At 42.8% G+C, this 19,790-nt stretch overlaps 1 protein-coding gene across 1 annotated transcript in view; it reads left to right on the top strand.

Annotated features, from left to right (window-relative positions):
* Window positions 1-19,790, top strand: part of PCSK1 (proprotein convertase subtilisin/kexin type 1) — a 46,118-nt gene that overhangs the window by 5,632 nt on the left and 20,696 nt on the right. The window contains exons 3-9 of the mRNA XM_019965438.2: window positions 1,458-1,568; window positions 3,688-3,834; window positions 5,845-5,921; window positions 12,060-12,148; window positions 15,067-15,239; window positions 16,262-16,474; window positions 18,951-19,051. Of these exons, the coding sequence (XP_019820997.2) occupies window positions 1,458-1,568; window positions 3,688-3,834; window positions 5,845-5,921; window positions 12,060-12,148; window positions 15,067-15,239; window positions 16,262-16,474; window positions 18,951-19,051 (911 nt within the window). The remainder of the gene's footprint in view (window positions 1-1,457; window positions 1,569-3,687; window positions 3,835-5,844; window positions 5,922-12,059; window positions 12,149-15,066; window positions 15,240-16,261; window positions 16,475-18,950; window positions 19,052-19,790) is intronic.

The following is a 19,790-nucleotide window of genomic DNA, read 5'->3' as shown; positions in this document are numbered from 1 at the left end:
ATACAATAGAAGGATGCTACCAATTTGCTCTGTTCCATTTGGTCTGCTCTTACAGACACTAATATGGGATTTGGAGTTAATGACATTAATCACAACTCTGTTTCCACCAATTGGTTGTTTACCTGATCAGATGGCAGAGTGCCTCTTCTTTTATTCCACTTTTAAAAAAATGCTCTTGATTTTCATTTTATTGCTCTTTTTTTTTTTGGATAGGGATACTATTCTTTCAAATTAGCACTCTGAAGTGCACCAATATGCTATCTGCAAGTCTGTTAATGAAATCTCTAACTGTAAGTGACTCTCTCCCTCAAAGATTAGTACTTGTTCCCTAGCAGCCAGCTTCCAAAGACCAACTCAGATGGCAGGCAGTATATTCCAAGCATTGAGGTATTTTAAGCCAAAACAATTAAGCTTGAAAATACAGGCACTTTAAAAATAAATTATAATGACTAATTTCCAACCCTCAAGTCCCTCCCAATGTTTATAATAGGTTTGCAGTATGTTTTCTAATTGGAAATTTAGGATGGTGTTACTGGATGGCTTTATCCTTTAGCTGCAAATTACTTTTCAGTTTTTATTTTTGGATCTGACTCATTAGTATTCTCACATTAGCAATATCCTATCACACACTGGACTATCATCGTGTGTACGAAAGAGAGGATATGTTTTGGGTAGGAAACAGTCATGTTGCTCAGCAGAATCAGAGCACGGTAGCATCTCATAATGAATATAACCACAAGGCAGCCCCTCACCTCTTGGGGCCTCAAGTATAATAGGATTATGCTATAAATGTTGGAAAGGTAATTTTTGTATTGTCAGATCTCCTTGCATAATACATGAAACAAAATTAATGATAAGTGTGCATGGCCAGTAAGGCTCATCCATCATCCCAGATCTGTTTCTCATATTAAATATTCTTAAGCAGAAGGCTGAAGCACAGGGGAGCCAGAATTTTGAATCAGCAAAGACACAGCACCTTTCCTGTCTTTTGTCACATCTGCAATTTCTATTTTTGTGAATAAAGAAAGGGACATTAAGCTGTAAGAGCAACATAACAGCAGTCTCTGAGATCTCTTAGCTTGTTGACTCATTCCGTGCAAATGGACAAATTTTCAGCTATGGAACCCTGGAACCTCAATATAAAAATGGGTATTATGGTCCATTTGCTGATGAAAGCAGGCTGAACTTTTACTTCCACTGGAATCACAGTGTCAATAATTTGAGGGAACCATCACTTCACTGAGTACTTCTCCTCCTCGTAAAGGCACACTTTACCATAATAGAGGAAATGGTCATCTCCCCAGAGGGCAAGCCCTTATTCTCACTGAGCTGCCAGTGTGATCTGTAGTCAGGTGGAAACACTGATGGAGAGAATACTAGAGCTAGTTAGAGGGAAGATGATTACACCAGAGGTGGCTGTTTAACTGTTGATTTTCTTGCTATAAAACTCCTGGTAGGTGATATGGGCGGAACAACAGTATGAAAAAGAAAGAAGTAAACGTTCAGTTCTAAGAGACTCAGCACTAGATCTCTTCAATGATCCGATGTGGAATCAGCAGTGGTACTTGGTAAGTACCTGCATGAGGACTGCATAGGCCCCGGGTTACTTGTTATCTCTGAACATTAGATATTTTTAAGTAACAGATAACTCAGTACAGGGCTGTGTTACCCAGAGATCAGGGTGAATGGGACCTTCCATGATCTGGATCTTCTGTTTGGCTGTGTGAGAACATCTGAAAACACAGATCTTTAGCTTCTACAAGAGGAAGTCTCCTTACATTTATCTGGAATAAGTACAGAAGAATTGGGTCTTGCAAGGTAGGGTTGCAAAACAGTATTCATGGCAAAAATCAGACCTGCTCAAGGTTACTCCTGAGAACCCTTTAAATTATCCAAAGAGGACAGTGAACGTGATTCAGGATATATAGCCCTGAATGACAATTCTTACATGCTCCCAGGTGAGAATCTCTGAACTAGGCTAAAGGAAGGAACATGAGGAAAGACAAAAGGCATCTATCTGTGAATGTCTAGACTTGCAAACCAGTTCTACCTTTAAAGGGCTTCCCTGGTGGCTCAGATGGTAAAGAATCTGCCTGCAATGCAGATGTGTTTGATCCCTGGGTCGGGAAGATCCCCTGGAGAAGGAAATGGCATCCCACTCCAGTATTCTTGCCCGGAGAATTTCATGGACAGAGAAGCCTCGCAAAGCTACAGTCCATGGGGTCGCAGAGAGTCGAACACGACTGAGCAACTAACACACACTTAGTCCACCTTTAAGACAGTTACTAAATCCTTACAGGAATGTGGGCAGTGAGTGGAGAAACTGTACATGCTCCTGCCTGCCTGCCTGCAGAGTGCTCTCCCTTCTGTTTTCACATTAAGCCTCTACTGTAGTAACACATGGAATAGATGTGCTTATTGTTGAGAATACTGTAAAAGATAAAATTTCATGAGAACCATAAGCTGAGGTCTAGACATCCTTGTTGCAGAAAGGATGGGAAAGGAGATCAATTCCTCTTGAAACTCTCCTAACCCAAGTGATACTTGCTTGCTGCAGAAGACACTCGTTAACACCTGTGCATCTACCATGTGCCAAATATTAATACTATCCTGTTTGACATGAATTAACTCATCTAGTTCTCACGCAACATTTTGTTGTTCATATAATAAATATTCCCTTTTAACAGATGAAGAAACAGAGACATTGGCAAGTTGAATAACTTGCCAAAAATCACATGATTCTTGTGGTGGGACCATAGTTCATAGTTCCAGAGGCCATACTCTTAACAGCCACAGTCTCCGATTGTTCCTCCCACTGACAGAGAGTCCTTCTCTGGCTTTGGCCAACAATCTGTGTGCAGTTCCAGCCTCCTGGGATTCAGCTTCATGTTGGCCTAGAAAATTCTGGTTTTGCTCCTCCTCTTTCTGATGGGCATCGGCCAGGGGGCAATGCGTTCATTGATACTTTTGATTGCTGTCATTTGTAAGTTTCCTGTTGATCCCTTCACTAAAAACCTGGCTTTCTTCTAATGCATCTCTCTTGAATGCTTGGAGATGTGCTCATATCTGTATTCCTTTGCTGTCCAATCTCTCTTCCCTACAGCCCCACATACTGTAACTCTCAGAAAAGTTACCTGAAAAAAAAATCCTAAATCACCTCTCACAGATACTGACTCCCTAAATAACTTATAATTGGAAACAGGCAGTTCAATTCCAAGTCCTGGTAAGACTACAGCTTCGTGGGCATTCCAGGTTCTGTAAATCCACGAGTAACTGTGAACCAGACAAAATAAAGTATGTTCAGTGTGGCAGTGGAGGTTTAGGATTTGGGGGAGATGGAAACTTGGGGCAGCAAATAAAGCTTCAGTAGATGAAAAGCTTGAGCATGTTATTATAAATGAAAGCAACTTAGGGATAAACTTCTTCAAAGCCACACAGCTCAAAGACAAGGGGCACAGGGTGATTCATCTTTTCGAGTGATTTTCCATTGGAACAACTGGAAAAAGAGCAGAACTATGATGATTCACTTGGTCCTCCCCTTAACTTTGTCTTTTATTTCACCTAATTTCCTGCTTCTAAAGAATAGAACGACCCCCAGAAAAAGAAAGATGGGTCTCAAGACTGGAGCTTCAGTTCTCATTGTGCAGCAAATGATTTTACCAACGCTTCTTTGTTCTTTTTCACCAGCAAGATACAAGGATGACTGCAACCCTGCCCAAGCTGGATCTCCATGTGATACCTGTTTGGCAAAAAGGCATCACAGGCAAAGGTGTTGTTATCACTGTATTGGATGATGGCTTGGAGTGGAATCACACAGACATCTATGCCAACTATGTGAGTCTAAGCCCTTCTATTGCTGCAGCTTAGGGAGCTGTCTACACAGACATACAGTTAAGGCTTCACTTCCCTCAAGCAGGAGGTGCTCTGAGTGAGCCCTGGGGTTGATGAGCCAAGCTTTGGCTATTTCCCTCACCCCTCTGCCAGTGCACATAAATTTCTTTCTTTCTTTCTTTCTTCTTCTTCTTTTTTTTTTTTTTGTATCACTAGACTTTGAAAGAATTCACTGAAGCCAAGGACTGTACAAAAGTTATGTGTGTTGGGGTTGGAGGAGGCACTTATACCGGCTAGATTATTAAAAAGCCATTCAAATTCTATGCCACTCAGTACTGGGGAACATGAAAGCAATCAGATCAAGCCTCACGTCTGAGATCATTTTCACAGTCATCCTCCTCACATTCCCTGTGGGTCAATAGCTCTCACATTGTGAAGTTATATGAACGTGACTCCATCCATGCAAATCAAAGCATGTACTTCATACTGCAAAAATGACAAGCTGAGAAAAGTTTACCAAAAATGGGAAGTAAATTATTTACTTGTTTATGAAGTTCTCCATAATATTTTAGGTCTGTAGGGGACTTCCTTGATGGTCCAGTGGATAAGACTCCATGTGCCCAAAGCAGGGGTCTTTAGTTGGATCCCTGGTCAAGGAACTATTAATAGATCCCATATGCCACAACTAAGAGCTCACACCCTGCAAATGAATATTCCACAGGCCACAGTTAAAAGATCTTACATGCCGAAACAGAGATCAAAGACCCAATGAGCCACACCTGAGACCCAGCACAGGCAAACTAATGAATTAAAAATATTTCAGGTCTTGACTTAAAGATCTGTGTTTTATCTTGAATACTACCCCCTGTCTTTATGCCAGCCTTTCCACTCAACCAACGTTCTAAAGCTAAAGAGCAAAGGAAATGGGGTGGAAAAGAGACAAAAAAGATTAGCAATTATTAAGACAGAGAAACATAAAGAACAGCCTGAGTGGTGACACAATTATTAAAAGGTGATTGGATCTCCTTGCAGTCCAAGGGACTCTTAAGAGTCTTCTCCAGCACCACAATTCAAGAGCTTCAGTTCTCTGGTACTCAGCCTTCTTTATTGGAGGAGGGCATGGCAACCCACTCCAGTATTCTTGCCTGGAGAATCCCACGGACAGAGGAGCCTGGCAGGCTACAGTCCATGAGGTCACAAAGAGTCGGACAGGACTGACTAAGCAGAAGCAGTAGAGAAATACAGAGAATAGCAGTCTGTTTTAAGTCTATTTAGTGTAACTGGGGTGGCTGAAGGAGCTCACTGTAGACCTGAGCCCCACCCCACAGCCAGCTCTTTACACCTGTATCCTTAGGAAAGATGAGTGTCAAAGTGTTACTAACTAGCTCTGGAGCCAGTTGAACCATTTCACTTCTCTGGACCTCAATTTTCTCATTTGGAAAATGACATGATTGAACTAAGTAAACTCTGACTCCTCCTGTTCTAATAGCCTATGAGATTCTATAGGTTTGGAAACATTCACTGAGAATTGTTGGCTCACTTCTCTGTGCACGTCATCTCTGCCTGGTTTCTGGCTATGATGAATGATAAAAAACGGGGCCAGAAACTCTAAACTGCAGACTCTCAAGCCATCAGCCAGGATGGGAATAGGACAGGGGTAGATTGAAAGGACTGATGTTGAAGCTGAAACTCCAGTTCTTTGGCCACCTCATGAGAAGAGCTGACTCATTTGAAAAGACCCTGATGCTGGGAGGGATTGAGGGCAGGAGGAGAAGGTGATGACAGAGGATGAGGTGGTTAGATGGCATCACCTACTCAATAGACATGAGTCTGGGTGGACTCTGGGAGTTGGTGATGGACAAGGAGGCCTGGCGTGCTGTAATTCATGGGGTCGCAAAGAGTCAGAGACAACTGAGCGACTGAGCTGACCTGAACTGAAGAAGACTTGGAAAACACTGCTTTTTTTTTTTTTTTTTTTTTGATGCTACAGTGTAATTTTTGCTTTCTCTTTAGGATCCGGAGGCCAGCTATGATTTTAACGATAATGACCATGATCCATTTCCCCGATATGATCCCACAAATGAGAACAAGTAAGTAAATGTGGATTTGGGGGTGGGGTAAGTGCTTTAAAATGCTTTCATCTTATTTGAGAAAATTACACTATAACTATGATCCATATTTTTGCTCTCAGAAAATGCTCATGTACACCATCCATACTACAACATTTTGTTGCTTTTAAAACAGGAAACAGAAGCTTTTATTTTTATATTCCTTTTGGCTAATAGGACTATATTTCAATTAAACTTTCTTCTTATACTGTGAAATGTTCCCCTCAAAATGTTACTGAATATCTATGGCTTTAGAAGAAATATTTGGGACATTTATTCTTGTTCAGTCACTAAGTCATGTTTGACTCTTTGAGATCCCATGGACTGCAGCACACCAGGCTTCCCTGTCTTTCACTATCTCCCAGAGCCTGCTCAGACTCACATCCACTGAGTTGATGATGCTATCTAACCATCTCATGCTCTGCTGTCCCTTTCTCCTTTTGCCTTCAGTCTTTATCAGCATCAGGGTCTTTTCCAACGAGTCAGCCGTCCAACAGGTAGCAAAGTATTTATTAGAGCCTCAGCTTCAGCAACAGTTCTTTCAATGAATACTCAGGGCTGATTTCCTTTAAGATTCATTGGTTTGATTTGCTTGCAGTCCAAAGCATTAAAGAATAAAAATCTTCACTCCATTACCATTGCACCTACTTCCTCTATGGATTTTTTACTATTACCAACATGCTTGTTGCTAGCCATGAAGAGAAATACAGATGGCCAAAATAACAAATCCCTACGACTTCTTATGGTAGCCACAACCATGCTTACTAGGCCCCTCAGAAGAGTGCGGAAAGACACCAGACAAGAGAAATATACCATAAGGCTTGGCCCTCAAATCCAACACAGTCTCCAGGGCATTGGGCTAATTAGTCTGTTCCAGAGTTTCTTCTGGGTATTTTAAAGCTAAAAGGAAGAGGCAAAGGACATCTTCTGACCCCTAAACTAACTCTCCAGAGTATCCACTGGGTAATGAGTGAGGCTAAGAGCCAGACTTGGCAAAGCAACAAGGCAAATGAAGACCCAAAGGCAGGAGACATTTTGGCCTTTTTTCTTAGCTCCAAAGGAACTTCACCCTCTAGGCACACAGCCCCATGTCCATGCCCATGGGAAAACTCATCTTTGTGCATAAAGACATCTTTCACAGACTTGAAGGAGACATTTCACTCTTTCATTTGCTTCACCCAAAAGAAACTCATACCAAAAGAGAAAAAAGTCAAGGCAAAATGAGTACTGGTACAAGGTGGGGGGGGTAGATGGGGTGGAAAGAGCAAGCAGGGAAAAGCTCTTTGTGTCTGTCATGTAATATACTTCCCTTTCCTTTCTTCCTCCCTCTTGGATTAGTATCCAACTTGGGTCAATCAGTTCTCTCTCTCTCTCTCTCTCTTTCACTTTCCCTCTCAGTTTCTCCCTGATTGTCTCAGAATTCCCACGTGGCTGGTGTGGTATTGTTGACTGAAAGCTGTTACATTGGATTGTCCTCCTCCAGAAGGCTCACAAACCCCAGGAAGGGAGTCTGGAGCTCAAGGACTTGGCTTCAACTTCTGGGTGGTTATTTCTTCCCTCGGGGGGAAGGGGAGGTTTGGGGAGGCACCATTTACTTTCCTTCAGTACCACTTATTTCTTCTAGCATTTATCTTTTAAAGGGGTCAACCGCAAGCAGCCCTACAGGTTAGAATATTCCATTAACAACATAATAGGAACCATGAGGGAGGCCCCCTTGGAGGAAAGTGGGATGTCTCAGAAGCTTAGAGTAGGACTCCCCAGACAAATGTTCAGCCATATTTCTGAGTGAGGGCAGTGTGGGAGCAGGAGGAATTTCTATCCTTTTACAGCAGGACCTTACAATGTTAGCCTGGCTGGTAGTGAGAGCTTTGCCAATCACCAGAAAGGAGGATGGCTTTGAGGAAGTCACTCACCTCACTCTGCCTCTATTTTTTTTTTTTTTTTAATTTTGTCTCAAAACAAGGTGACAAGGTCCCTGTTTACCTACTCTCCTAAAAGAAACTACCTTAGGAAATGGGCAATAAGTGCTGAGAAGAAAAGGGCACTCTTCCTAGAATGAACTAGAAGTGACAACTCTCATTCCTTTCCCTTGGTCAAGACTAAGAGGGAAATCCGCTCCCACCCACATGGGTTCAGCTGAGGACACTGTTAGCTGGAGGTGTTAGCCCAGCCTCTTGCTTAGGCAGTGCCTTGGGTCTGGTCCAGGATCCAACATGGGTGATGATTTGTGTGGCAGACGCCTGATAGGTGAATACCTGGTGAAATGATATTCTTGGAGTTTTGTACTTGTGAAAAGGGGAACTCAGGTGTCCTTCTTTCCCACTGCCAAACAAAAGGGACTTGCAACTCATGGTACTGATGATAGCCAATTCACAGGTTTTCAAAGGCCCCAAGATAGCAGCCTATACAATTTTATTTAATTTGTGCCTGAAAACTGTGAGCTTCTAGAGCACAGCAGACCATGGACCATGCACATAGCATAGGGTTAGGGCAGCAGAGCCAAACACTTAAGAGCACAGACTTTACAGTTAGATTTAGTTCAAATCTTAGATCTTTCACTTAATAGCTGAGTGACCATGAGCAAATTATTTAACTTTGTGACCAGTTTTATCATCTACTGTGATAGACTTTTGTTTTCTTGGGCTCCAAAATCACTGCAGATGGTGACTTCAGCCATGATATTAAAAGACACTTCCTCCCTGGAAGAAAAGTTATGACCAACCTACACAGCATATTAAAAGGCAGGGAGACTACTTTGCTGACAAAGGTCTGTATAGTCAAAGCTATGGTTTTTCCAGTAATCCTGTATGGATGTGAGAGTTGGATCATAAAGAAAGCTGAGCACCAAAGAATTGATGCTTTTGAACTGTGATGTTGGAGAAGACTCTTGAGAGTCCCTTGGACTGCAAGGAGATCAAACCACTCAATCCTAAAGGAAATCAATGCTTAATATTCACTAGAAGGACTGATACTGAAGCTCCAATACTTTTGGCCACCTGATGCAAAGAGCTGACACATTAGAAAAGACCTGGTGCTGGGAAAGACTGAAGGCAGGAGAAGGGGATGACACAGGACGAGATGGTTGGATGGCATCACCGACTCAATGGACTTGAGTTTGAGCAAACTCCTGCAGATGGTAAAGGACAGGGGAGCCTGATATGCTGCAGTCCATGGGGGTCTCAAAGAGTCAGACACCACTGAGCGACTGAACAACAACCAAAGAGATAATGATGGTACCTATTTCATTGGGGATTTGTGGGGATTAAATAGGTTTATATATATAATTGACTTGGATAGTGTCTGGTACATAGAACAAGTTAAACATGTACTATGATAATGATGATTAAGGCTTCTCATTTAGCAACTAAGGTAGAACTCCTTTCAGTGAGGAAAAAAGCATGACAAGAATAATATCTGATAATAGCAGAAGCAGAGACAAGTCAATTTTCTGAGCCAATTCGGAATCTGCTATTTGAAAATTACACAAAAAGCAACTATCTCTCAGGGTCCTCTTGATTATCAACCAAAAAGCTAACATCTCCATCATTTATCAAAAGGCACAATAAAAAAATAGAGTTAGTTACCCTTCCAGCATAGTGTCAGAAATAAATCCCTTAGGTTTAGAAAATGAATTGCCCCATTTTGTTTTGGCCTTCACAGCAGTTAGAGACCTATTATCTCCCAGTTCCAAGGGCTTTATCTCTCCAAACGATCTGTGTTGCTGCTGTTCTTTATTACTATGTAAATGAAGTTAATAAAAGCTGCGTTTGAATTCTCCTCTGGAAATCAAGAGAGGCATCACTAAATAACAAAATCTTAAAAGTACAGGTAACCCTTACTAGTAATCTAGCATGAATTTGTAATCAATATTTCAACAAAAATTTCAGATTATTTTTCTAGCTATATAACATATATGGCAAGGATATTTTAACAAGTGCCGTGGTAGTCTTTAAATTACCTTCTGAAATAATTTTTCAAACATAAATTTGTTTAAATGCCAGTTACAACCATTGTTCTAAGATAATAGAGGTTGCTTTTACCCCAGAGGCTGATTTAAGGGAAGAAAGCCATAGGTCTAAAAAGAATGACATGGAAGCACTTTGATAAAGTCTTCTTTTTCTCAAGGAACAGAGGTGAGAAGTGAGGATAAGAGGAGGAAAAGATATCAATCCCTATTTGTACATGATCCTACATTTTTTAAAGAAAATAGTCCTTAGTATGTAAAGAGAGATAATAGGTAGTGTCATGCCGCATCATTTTTAGGACATAGGTATAATGCTGCAGATGTCTGCTCACAGGCTGCTTCTGTAAGTTCTATCTATCCACCTGGAGACTTTGCTATCTTGGGTCCTGTCTTCCATTTTGTATGAACAGAAATTCAGGTGACGGTGACTTCTGGGAGCATATTTCTCAGAGGATGGCAACTGAATTTTCCCTTCTACAAAGGTAGAGAGGGCTAAGCCCCCAAAGAAGCATAAGATGCCTTCTTCATGTTCAATATGCATGCATTTTGCAGAGAATGGATGTATATTGGTCAGGACAGCTTCAGTTGCAAGTGAGAGAATCCTAACTTGAAAATTAAGTAAAATGGAGGTTTAAAAATATTTTTTACCCAAGAGATGATCAGCTGTAGGCATGGCAAGATCCAGAAACTCAAATAATATGCCTTGAGGACACCAATTACTCTAGCTCCATCTCCTGGCGCTGCTCACCTCCCCTTAGCTTCATTTTCAACAGAGAATGCCTCATAGCAAGATCCACAAGGCTCACAAGGCACTTAAGCATCAGTTCTTGAAAGATGTCTGGGAGGACAAGTCTCATGATAGAGACTCACAAGGAATGGCTGAGGGTTACTTCCCCAGATGGGACAATGCTGGAAGACCAAAAACAAGTTGGTGCCTGCTACATCAGGGAAGACTGTGAACTGCATTGTTCTGACTTAGGACTCCTATCCAGTATTAACATAAAGGAGGCCATCATTCAGTGGAAGGAGACCAGGAAATCATCTTTGGTATTTTAGGTAAAAAAAGAAAAGTGAAACTGGTTTATTTTAAAAGACCAGTCAATTCAGAAATTTTCTATTTCATTCTGGCCTAAATAGATGTCCAGTAGAGTAGTAATCAGAAGGAGCTGGCTGACATTTGCTCAGACCTAACCCTTGCTCTTTTTCCCTCTGTGTCAGCATATGTGGTCAGCGGCTCCTCCAAAGGTGTCCACAGCCTTCGTGCTGCTCCTGGGAGCTTTCACAATGCAATAAAATCATGAAGCAACCAACTTCACCTTAAAGTTCCCTCAACTTATTTACCTTCCTCAAGTCAGGAAGGTGACAGGAAAAGATAATCACTATGTCTAGAATTTCAGAAATGATACTTTTATACTTTGGTCTGTTTAAGATGGATTTTCTTTTTCCCCAAATGTTCTGAAATCATAAATTACCTTCATCATCTGGTTGCAAAACTAGTCTTTTTCAGGCTTCTGGTCCCAATTAGAGTTGCAGGAGCACCCTGGCATCCCAAATAGCCTGGAGTGCCTTGTTAAAAATTTCGAAATCCCCTTGGGACCAGGAAACCTTCAGATGTTTTAGTCTGGTGTATGGTTAGAAGAGGAGAGGAAGCCTTGAAAGGGGGCTCTATTCTACATATCCCCTTAAGACTGGTCCAGATTAACCTAATCCAAGGAAGTCACTAGTGGGGGAGGGGGAGGGAAGGGGTCACTTCAACACCAAAAAGCATGGGACCGAAACCATTTCTTTCACGTGGCTTCTCGAAGTGTCAGAGCTGCTCATAGTAAGTATTAATAGCTAACACTTCCTGGTTCTTTCTGTATACCAGCCACTGTTCTAAGTGTTCTGAATACTTAGTGTTTCATGGGATGCCACATCTTTTGGAGGACCAGTCACTTTCCCAAGGTCATATACCTAGCAGAAGCTAGAATTTAAACTCATTTACTTGGGCTCCGGTACTTGTTCCCTTCACCTATCTACACGTCATCTAACACTGATGGGATAAAAACCAGCAACAGGCTGACAAAAAGTTAGTATATCCATGGACCATCGATTTGTATGCAAAACCAATGTTTGCCCTCATTTACATTTTATAAATTCTATTTTCTCATCCTCAGACATGGAACCAGATGTGCAGGAGAAATTGCGATGCAAGCAAATAATCACAAGTGTGGGGTCGGAGTTGCATACAATTCCAAAGTTGGAGGTAAAGCAGAGGGTCGTTCCCGTAGATTCGCGCTTTGAGTCTTGTGTTAACTGGTGTAAATGGGGTGGGCAGAGGGGACTTTTCAACAACCAGAGGGAGAAGTGAACCCCATGCAAAATTTACTACAGAGCTTGAGTGTGATTTGAAATCTGCAAATCAGTGGATCTGGGTTCTCAAAAAATGATACCTGAATAAAGCCCATACCTCTCTTCTGGGGGAGGAGAGGGCGGGATGGAAATGTTGAATAGCTTTCGAAGCAAATCTGATTTTCTCTGTGTTCTGATTTAGAAGGGCTTGTTATTGAGTTCTGGCTAAGAGAACAGAAGGAAAAGGTAAATTTAGGCAAAGACTTTCCCTGCCTCTCGGTTCTGTAGTCCTTCAGTTCACAATGAACAGTCAAAAATTAAATAAAAAGAATGCATATGTATCACAGAAAGAAGACAAAGGTTATCTGTAGTAGCAAGAATTTAGAATCTCTGGTTGTTTCAATGTCTTTATGGGTAAGCATACGGTAAGTTCCATCAGCACAATTTGATAAAGGAACTATTTACAAGAGTCCAAGGGAACAAGTGGCTGTTGCAAGCAGATGTTACCACCTTCAGACCTAGCGGAGCCGGGGGAGGAAGTAGTCATGGAACCTGGGAAGAGAAAGCTGTGGCCACATGAGACAGCCACAGGACAAGAGCTGGGGCCCGGAGTACAACAGCAGAGCTGCTTCGAGGCAGGGAGGATCCTGAAAGGAGCACTTCATTCTCCCCTCACCCCCCAACCTCCTGCCGCCGTGTCAGTTGGCTGACACCGACGTGAAGACAAGAGAGCCCACTGCTGCCATCCAGGTTCCTCTGGATCTGCAGGGGATCAGAGAGAATAAAGCACTTGCCTCTCCTCTTCACACTAGCCTTTCCTCTGGAGCTCATGGAGACATTATTGGTTTTGCACTTAATTTGCTTTCTAAAATCACAACAAAAAAGATTCATTGTAGAACATGGCTATGATGGTGAGACTCTTTCAAGCTCTACATGAGCATACCTTGAATGTGGTTTTGTAATCCTTTTCAGAAATCAAATAAATATACATCCTAGCTTACAGAATGCATCTCTCACTAACGCAGCACATACTCCTAGGTTTTAGGTGTCATTCCTGATTCCTTTGATGCCAGTGTTGTCAAAGTGACACGTTAATCTACAGAAAATGAAGGCAGGAGCACAAATTACATTATCACCTAGAAAAAGAAAGCCCTTTCTAAGGAGTGATGAACAAAGTAGCTATAGTCTGTGAGAGAATCATCTCACCCTTTCATTTTACAGAGGAGGAATCAGAAGCAAGATCCTCAAGGAAACTAAAACACACCTACTGTGTGTCCATCATTTAACTCCCAAGACAGGATCTACATCCTGGAAGTTAACAGGATGGATCTGAGCACCAGATTTCTGGGCTTCAAGTCCCAGTTGCAAGCCATGTGGCCTTGGACAAGTCCCCGTCCCTCTCTGACCTCAGTCTCTCTCCCTGGGAAAAATTACAGCATCCACCTCAAATGGTTCTCATATGGATAGATGAGTTCACACATTTAAGGCCTGTGTAATGGTAACTGCATACAATATATCCTCAATGCTCATGAGCTGTGATCAAACCCATTTTACAGTTGAAGAAACTGAGGCACAAAGAAGTGGCTTGCCCAAGATCATAGAGCTAGCAAATAGTAAAGCTGGGATTTTTTTTTCCCCCCAAATGCATTTTAAACAATTTTCTTAAAAAAATAAATGTGACTTCTACTAGTCATGTCAGCTCCACGTTCCTTTACCCATGCTCCATCGTAAACAGTCATGTGAAAACCTGAGGCCGTGCACTCCGTCACATCATTAGCCTGAAGCCAGCACTAACCAGGTAGCTGCCGATATCTGTCTAAACTGCTTTTGCCTTCCTGGCTCTTGCGTCCGTGAGTCTGATGATGGGCGACAGCCTGTTGGAAAGCACAATGAGCCACTGCATCTGCCTTCTCTGGATGAAAAACGATTCCCCCTCAGGAGTGAAATCCATGGCAATGATTTCATCCTTGAAATTATTTAGGAGAAAAGGAAGCATGTTCCTTTGCAAATGTTTCTTAGCAAACACATAAAAGAATGGCCTCTGGGTTATTTTCAATCAGTGCTTAGAAACAGGAGTTCTTTCCCTACTTGTTAGTCTTCTTTTGTAGGTAGGTCTTCTCAAGCTGCACAGGTTCCCGTACAGAGCCCTTTGTAAAGCGCTGGCTGGGCCACAGCCGTTGATGGGATAGTCATAAGCAGGCATGTTGACAGAGGGTTGTTTGATGCCTCTTTCTGAAAACTGTCCCATCATTTTCAGCTTATTAGGTCAGCAGGGGGAGGGGAGACATTTTTTTCCAGTGGAAAAATAAGCCTTTATTCTTACTGATTATACTTTAGCTTTTTTAAAAACATTTCATTTTGTATTGGGGTAGAGCCAATTCACAAACAATGTTGTGATCATTTCAGATGAACAGCAAAGGGACTCAGCCATACATATACATGTATCCACTCTCCCCCAAACTCCCCTCCCACCCAGACTGCCATATAGCACTGTTCCCTGTGCTACACAGTAGGTCCTTGTCAGTTACCCAATTTAAGTACAGCAGTGTCTACATGCCCATGACATTTTATAATCGACAACAACCATGCCCACTGCATAGCACAAATAGTTACCTCTAAAGGGCAGATAAAGAAAGCTTCTGGAGGCAGTGGCTTGTATCTCCCCATGGTGCTGTTAGCAGCTGGGTCACAGGCATTTGGGACATACAATGGTTACCCTGTTTTTGACTCTTTGGATAGTCCTTTGAAGAATAAAATATTAAGAGCCTTGTGCCATCCTGCATGCACACACTGACATCAACATATTTTGTATTTGTCTGTTTTGCTGTTCAGGCATAAGAATGCTAGATGGCATTGTGACCGATGCTATTGAAGCCAGCTCAATTGGATTTAATCCTGGGCATGTGGATATTTACAGTGCAAGCTGGGGCCCTAACGATGATGGGAAAACCGTGGAGGGGCCTGGTCGACTGGCCCAGAAGGCTTTTGAATATGGTGTCAAACAGGTGAGATGCTTAACACAGACCCAGTTGAAATGAAAGCTGACCACTGGAAAAGGAAGAGAAGGGAAGAACACTTAGCTTACGTGCAAAGAAATGGTTGTGAATTTCTTGCTGCTGTTAATGATTTGAACTGCATTTAGAGACCCAAATCATTCTTCAGAGAGATGGAAGTTAATGTTTTCCCCATTTGGGCCTGACATTCAACAGATATTCATTCCTCTTAGAATATTTACTTAAAAAAAAAAAAGTACTCTGGATAGGTCCTTTCTCATTTTCCTGCTGCTTCTGAATGTCTACCCTAGGTAAACTACTCCCCAGACTTCTTTCGGACACTCTGAAAAGGCGCCTTCAATGCAGGAGCGTGCCGCCTCCCTCTCTACACGTGCCTGGTGGACACTTCTGCCTTTGTGTCGCTCTAAAACTGGGGCTGAGGGCATCCTTGCCAAGATTCTAAGGCCTAGTTCTGCACAGGATGGAACAAAAGTAGAAACTTTGGAAAGCACAAATTGAAAAACCATAGAAAGAGTAGCCTTGACGAGTTCCATTCAATTGAAGAGTCCCTTTTAACGCAGCTGCAAAGCAGATCTGAATAATGCCTGATTTTGTCACGCTATCAGTCAGCCAGAAGATTCATCCAGAAATGAAGAGAGGAAGTTCAAAGACTCAAATGGAGTGACATAAGCCAAGGGAACGGCCAAAATACTAGTAATAATAATGAGTGAGTGCTAAAGGCCAGATTATGAATCCACATAATAAGGAAAAAAAAGAAAAGAAAAGTCCTCACTCCACACCATCCCAGAGAGGAGGATGGAGGAGGACCAGCATGCCAGAGCCCACCAGGGGCTTGTAACACACAGTCTTGGGAGAGTCCTCCTGCTGGAGGACCTGGAGACAAAACTGATCACAAATTCCTGTCTCTGAGAACTTCATGCATGCATTTATATACTTCTTGGGGATTTTATTGGGCGATGACAGCAATCTCAGCAGATGATAACAGACATGGTAAATTTTGGCTTTTCCTTTAGGGCAGACAAGGAAAGGGCTCTATCTTCGTCTGGGCCTCCGGGAACGGGGGGCGTCAGGGAGACAACTGTGACTGCGACGGGTACACGGACAGCATCTATACCATCTCCATCAGCAGTGCCTCGCAGCAAGGCCTATCCCCCTGGTACGCAGAGAAGTGCTCCTCCACGCTGGCCACCTCCTACAGCAGTGGGGACTACACTGACCAGCGAATCGTAAGCTGCTTTTGTCTGCCTCTCTCTGCTTAGGTAGGAGAGCACAGTTCGCCTTCCAAAGGATCCTTGGGTCAGATGGATTTGCTTAAGCTTCCTGTCTCAGTTAGGGAGACTCGCACGTTACTCACCTGAAGGGTGGGTATGTATTGGGAAGTCTTCTCTCTCAGGGATAATGATACATCTGCTAAGATGTTGTTGCCCCTCAGTCATGTCTAAACTCAGCCCTGAGAAGCCACCAACTTGTCATTCAACGACCAAGACTCTAAATGGCTCTTCAGCTTGTGTGATGCCTCCCTGAAAACAGCCTTAAAGGAGATTTTAGGGTTGTGGGGGCTTATCATCCTTGTACTTGTTGATCCTCTAATAGCAGGGAGAATGTCTGACTTGCCCTTTAGTGGACGATAAAAGTATGGAGCATGCACCAGCTATGTCTCCTAAGAACGGATGACCTACAGGAAAATAACAGCCTAAGTTTCCCCTGAGGTGAACTTCTCAGCATCTGAATAAGCAGCTTAGGAAGGTTATATGCTCAGAGAGCATCTCCAGCCCACGCTTGGCTGTGCCTTCTCTTCCATGAGTCAGACTGCCAAGGGCAATTATTGGATTTCCCTTCAAGGGCATGATGATGAAGGGCCATTCGGGGGCTTTGAGAACAAAGAGAGGCACTTTTAATGTAAAAATGGAAAGCCTCAAACTTAACTCCTGACACAGAGAAGAACCAACTAGCTAAAGCATGTAGACCTTAATAAAATAATAGGTCAAGATCCAATTAGATTGTGGGTCAACCCCCTAATAATTAGCCTTTGGAATGTGTGTAAAATTCATATTAATGACATCTCAACACAATTGTCAGAACTAAGATCTTCATGCAGGATCACTCTTCTAGAACTCTGTCTCTGCAACCTACTCTAGTTAAGACAGTAAAACTGGGGTCTCAACTTGGAAGCCCTGGCCTGCCTCTCATTCTGGTATTTTCAATTACTCAAAGAGACGGTGACATTCCACCCAGGGCCTCTTGACAGCAGAGATAACTTAGAGCCTTTGAAAGGAGCCTGTGAGACGTGTGTCCTGCCTGCATGCACAGCCTCCAGCTCTTAATGATCCCAGGGGTGTCCAGAGTAGCTTTTCAAAAAAAATGGCCTGTTGTCCATCACGGAGTCACCATTTCATAGACAGACCCTCATCTGAGCCACTCTGCTCCGAAGCAGGAGGAAGAATTTGCATCTTTGTAAAGATCCCTCTTTAGGTACACCAGCCATAGAAGAGACAGCTGGTGGTGTCTATTTGAGACAGTTGCAGTAACACAGCCTTTGTCTTACGCAAACCTCTTCCTCAGCAGAGTCATCTCTGGGGGCTTACTCGCGTCAACAGGTAAAAGGGCAAACTTGCTTCCGCAGCCCTCGGAGGAGCACAGCCACTGTCACCTGAGATATTCAGCGACTCCAAGTGGGAAGCCAAAGGAGGTGATAATGGAACAGATTATTTTTTTACACTTCCCTCCCACACATTGAAATCTCTAGCTGAAAATCACAGTGCAAGAGCCTGGGTGGGTGTCTTGCTAGCAGTCCTTTGGCCCAACTTCTGGTTCAACCAACAACACAGTGGTCCTTAAGGAAGACTAATTGGAAGTCTTTTTGGTTTCTTCCCTTCATTTCAGCAACCTCTTCAGTAAGCTAAAATTAGCCCAGGTAATTCCTTACGTGCAATGGCATCGTGTGAAAATTTGCTTTCACAGACAGGATCTCATTTCAGCTTCAGAATATGAGTCAAGAAGTGTCAACCTCACTTGACAGACAGGGACAACCAAGTGACTTGCCCATGGGACACATCTACCGAGTGGCAAGTTTAGAATTTGAGCCCAGATCTGTGTCTAGCACACTTTCATTTGAAAAACTCACCATTTTCAAAGTGAAAATATGATGCTAACTCCTGGCCATCAGAAGACATCAACAGTGAGTGCAAGCGAAACACACTCAACACGTTTTGCACAAGTAGTTCAAGTGGCCAAAATCAGCACAACTTCCTTTTGCTGAAGAGGCAGGCAAATGTCAATCTGAAGGCAATGGGGAGCTGGGAATGAGGCAAAATTTCTAAATATGCCAGGCCAAACACAATGGACCTGATGATTAATGGGCCAGCATGATTCACAGTGATTCTGAAACAGTCCCTTTTTTACAGACAGCGTTTCATTTGGGAATCTCAGTAGAGGAAAAAAAAAAATTCACAGTGGGAGGACTTCATCCCCAGAAAAGGCATTCTGATGCCAGAATTATAGACAAGTTGCATATAGAGGAGAGGGAGATAAAATATCAGCAGATGGCAAACATCCGCCTGTGGTTCAGAAGAGGAAGTAGGGAATCGCATCAGCTGGGCTTCCTGATCAGAGCAGATGCAGCCCTTGGTAGGGTTAACCCCCAGGGCCAGGATCACACGCCTCACATGTTCTCCCACGTTTCTCTCTCCTGATACCCCCCAGACGAGCGCTGACCTGCACAACGACTGCACGGAGACCCATACGGGCACCTCAGCCTCTGCACCCCTGGCCGCTGGCATCTTCGCTCTAGCCCTGGAAGCAAAGTAAGGCCCAGAAAGCTTCTAATCACCTGTAAGAAGCTGCTTCTCCTTCTTTTTAAATAGCATATATTCTTTTCTGAATATACAGTTATAGTAGAAAACTACCAAAAATAGTAAGTTCTCTTCCAGTTAACATCTCGAGGTAGGTTTCTTGCACACACTTGTCTTACAAAATTGGGATCTTAATTCACACACTATTCTGTAAATTTTTTCATCCGTCTGTATCCAAATCAATCTTCCCTGACCTTTAGAAACGCATGCCCTCCTCCCACTCAGCTCTAAGGCCTTCTCACTTCTGGTTATTCCCACCGAGACTACCCACAGATAGTCTCCTGTGGGTAGTATTAGGAATACCATGTTTTTAAAACTATCCCTTTTCTTTTTAGGTTAGGGTTAGCCCAGTCGTAAAGCTGACAAAACACATCAGGGGACATAAGAATTAAAAACAGGACTTTTATCTTTTCATTACCTTCTCCAGAGGATCTTCCTGACCCAGGGATCAAACTCGGGTCTCCCATATTGTAGGCAGATGCTTTATCGTCTGAGCCACAAGGGGAGTCATTATGTAAATGCAAATCTTACTAAAGCCATTTGTGCTTAAACACCCTTGTCCATTGATAGCAGTTACTGTTTCTGATAATTTCCTGAAGATAAACATTTACAACTGAAATTTTGGCGTCAAAGGGAATGCCTACTTTAATGATCCTGATACATATTGTCAAGTTAGTCTAGAAAGACTGTA

The sequence above is a fragment of the Bos indicus genome, chromosome 7, assembly GCF_029378745.1.
Source record: "Bos indicus isolate NIAB-ARS_2022 breed Sahiwal x Tharparkar chromosome 7, NIAB-ARS_B.indTharparkar_mat_pri_1.0, whole genome shotgun sequence".
In the NCBI taxonomy this organism is placed as follows: domain Eukaryota; kingdom Metazoa; phylum Chordata; class Mammalia; order Artiodactyla; family Bovidae; genus Bos; species Bos indicus.
This window is presented reverse-complemented; position numbering and strand designations above follow the sequence as displayed.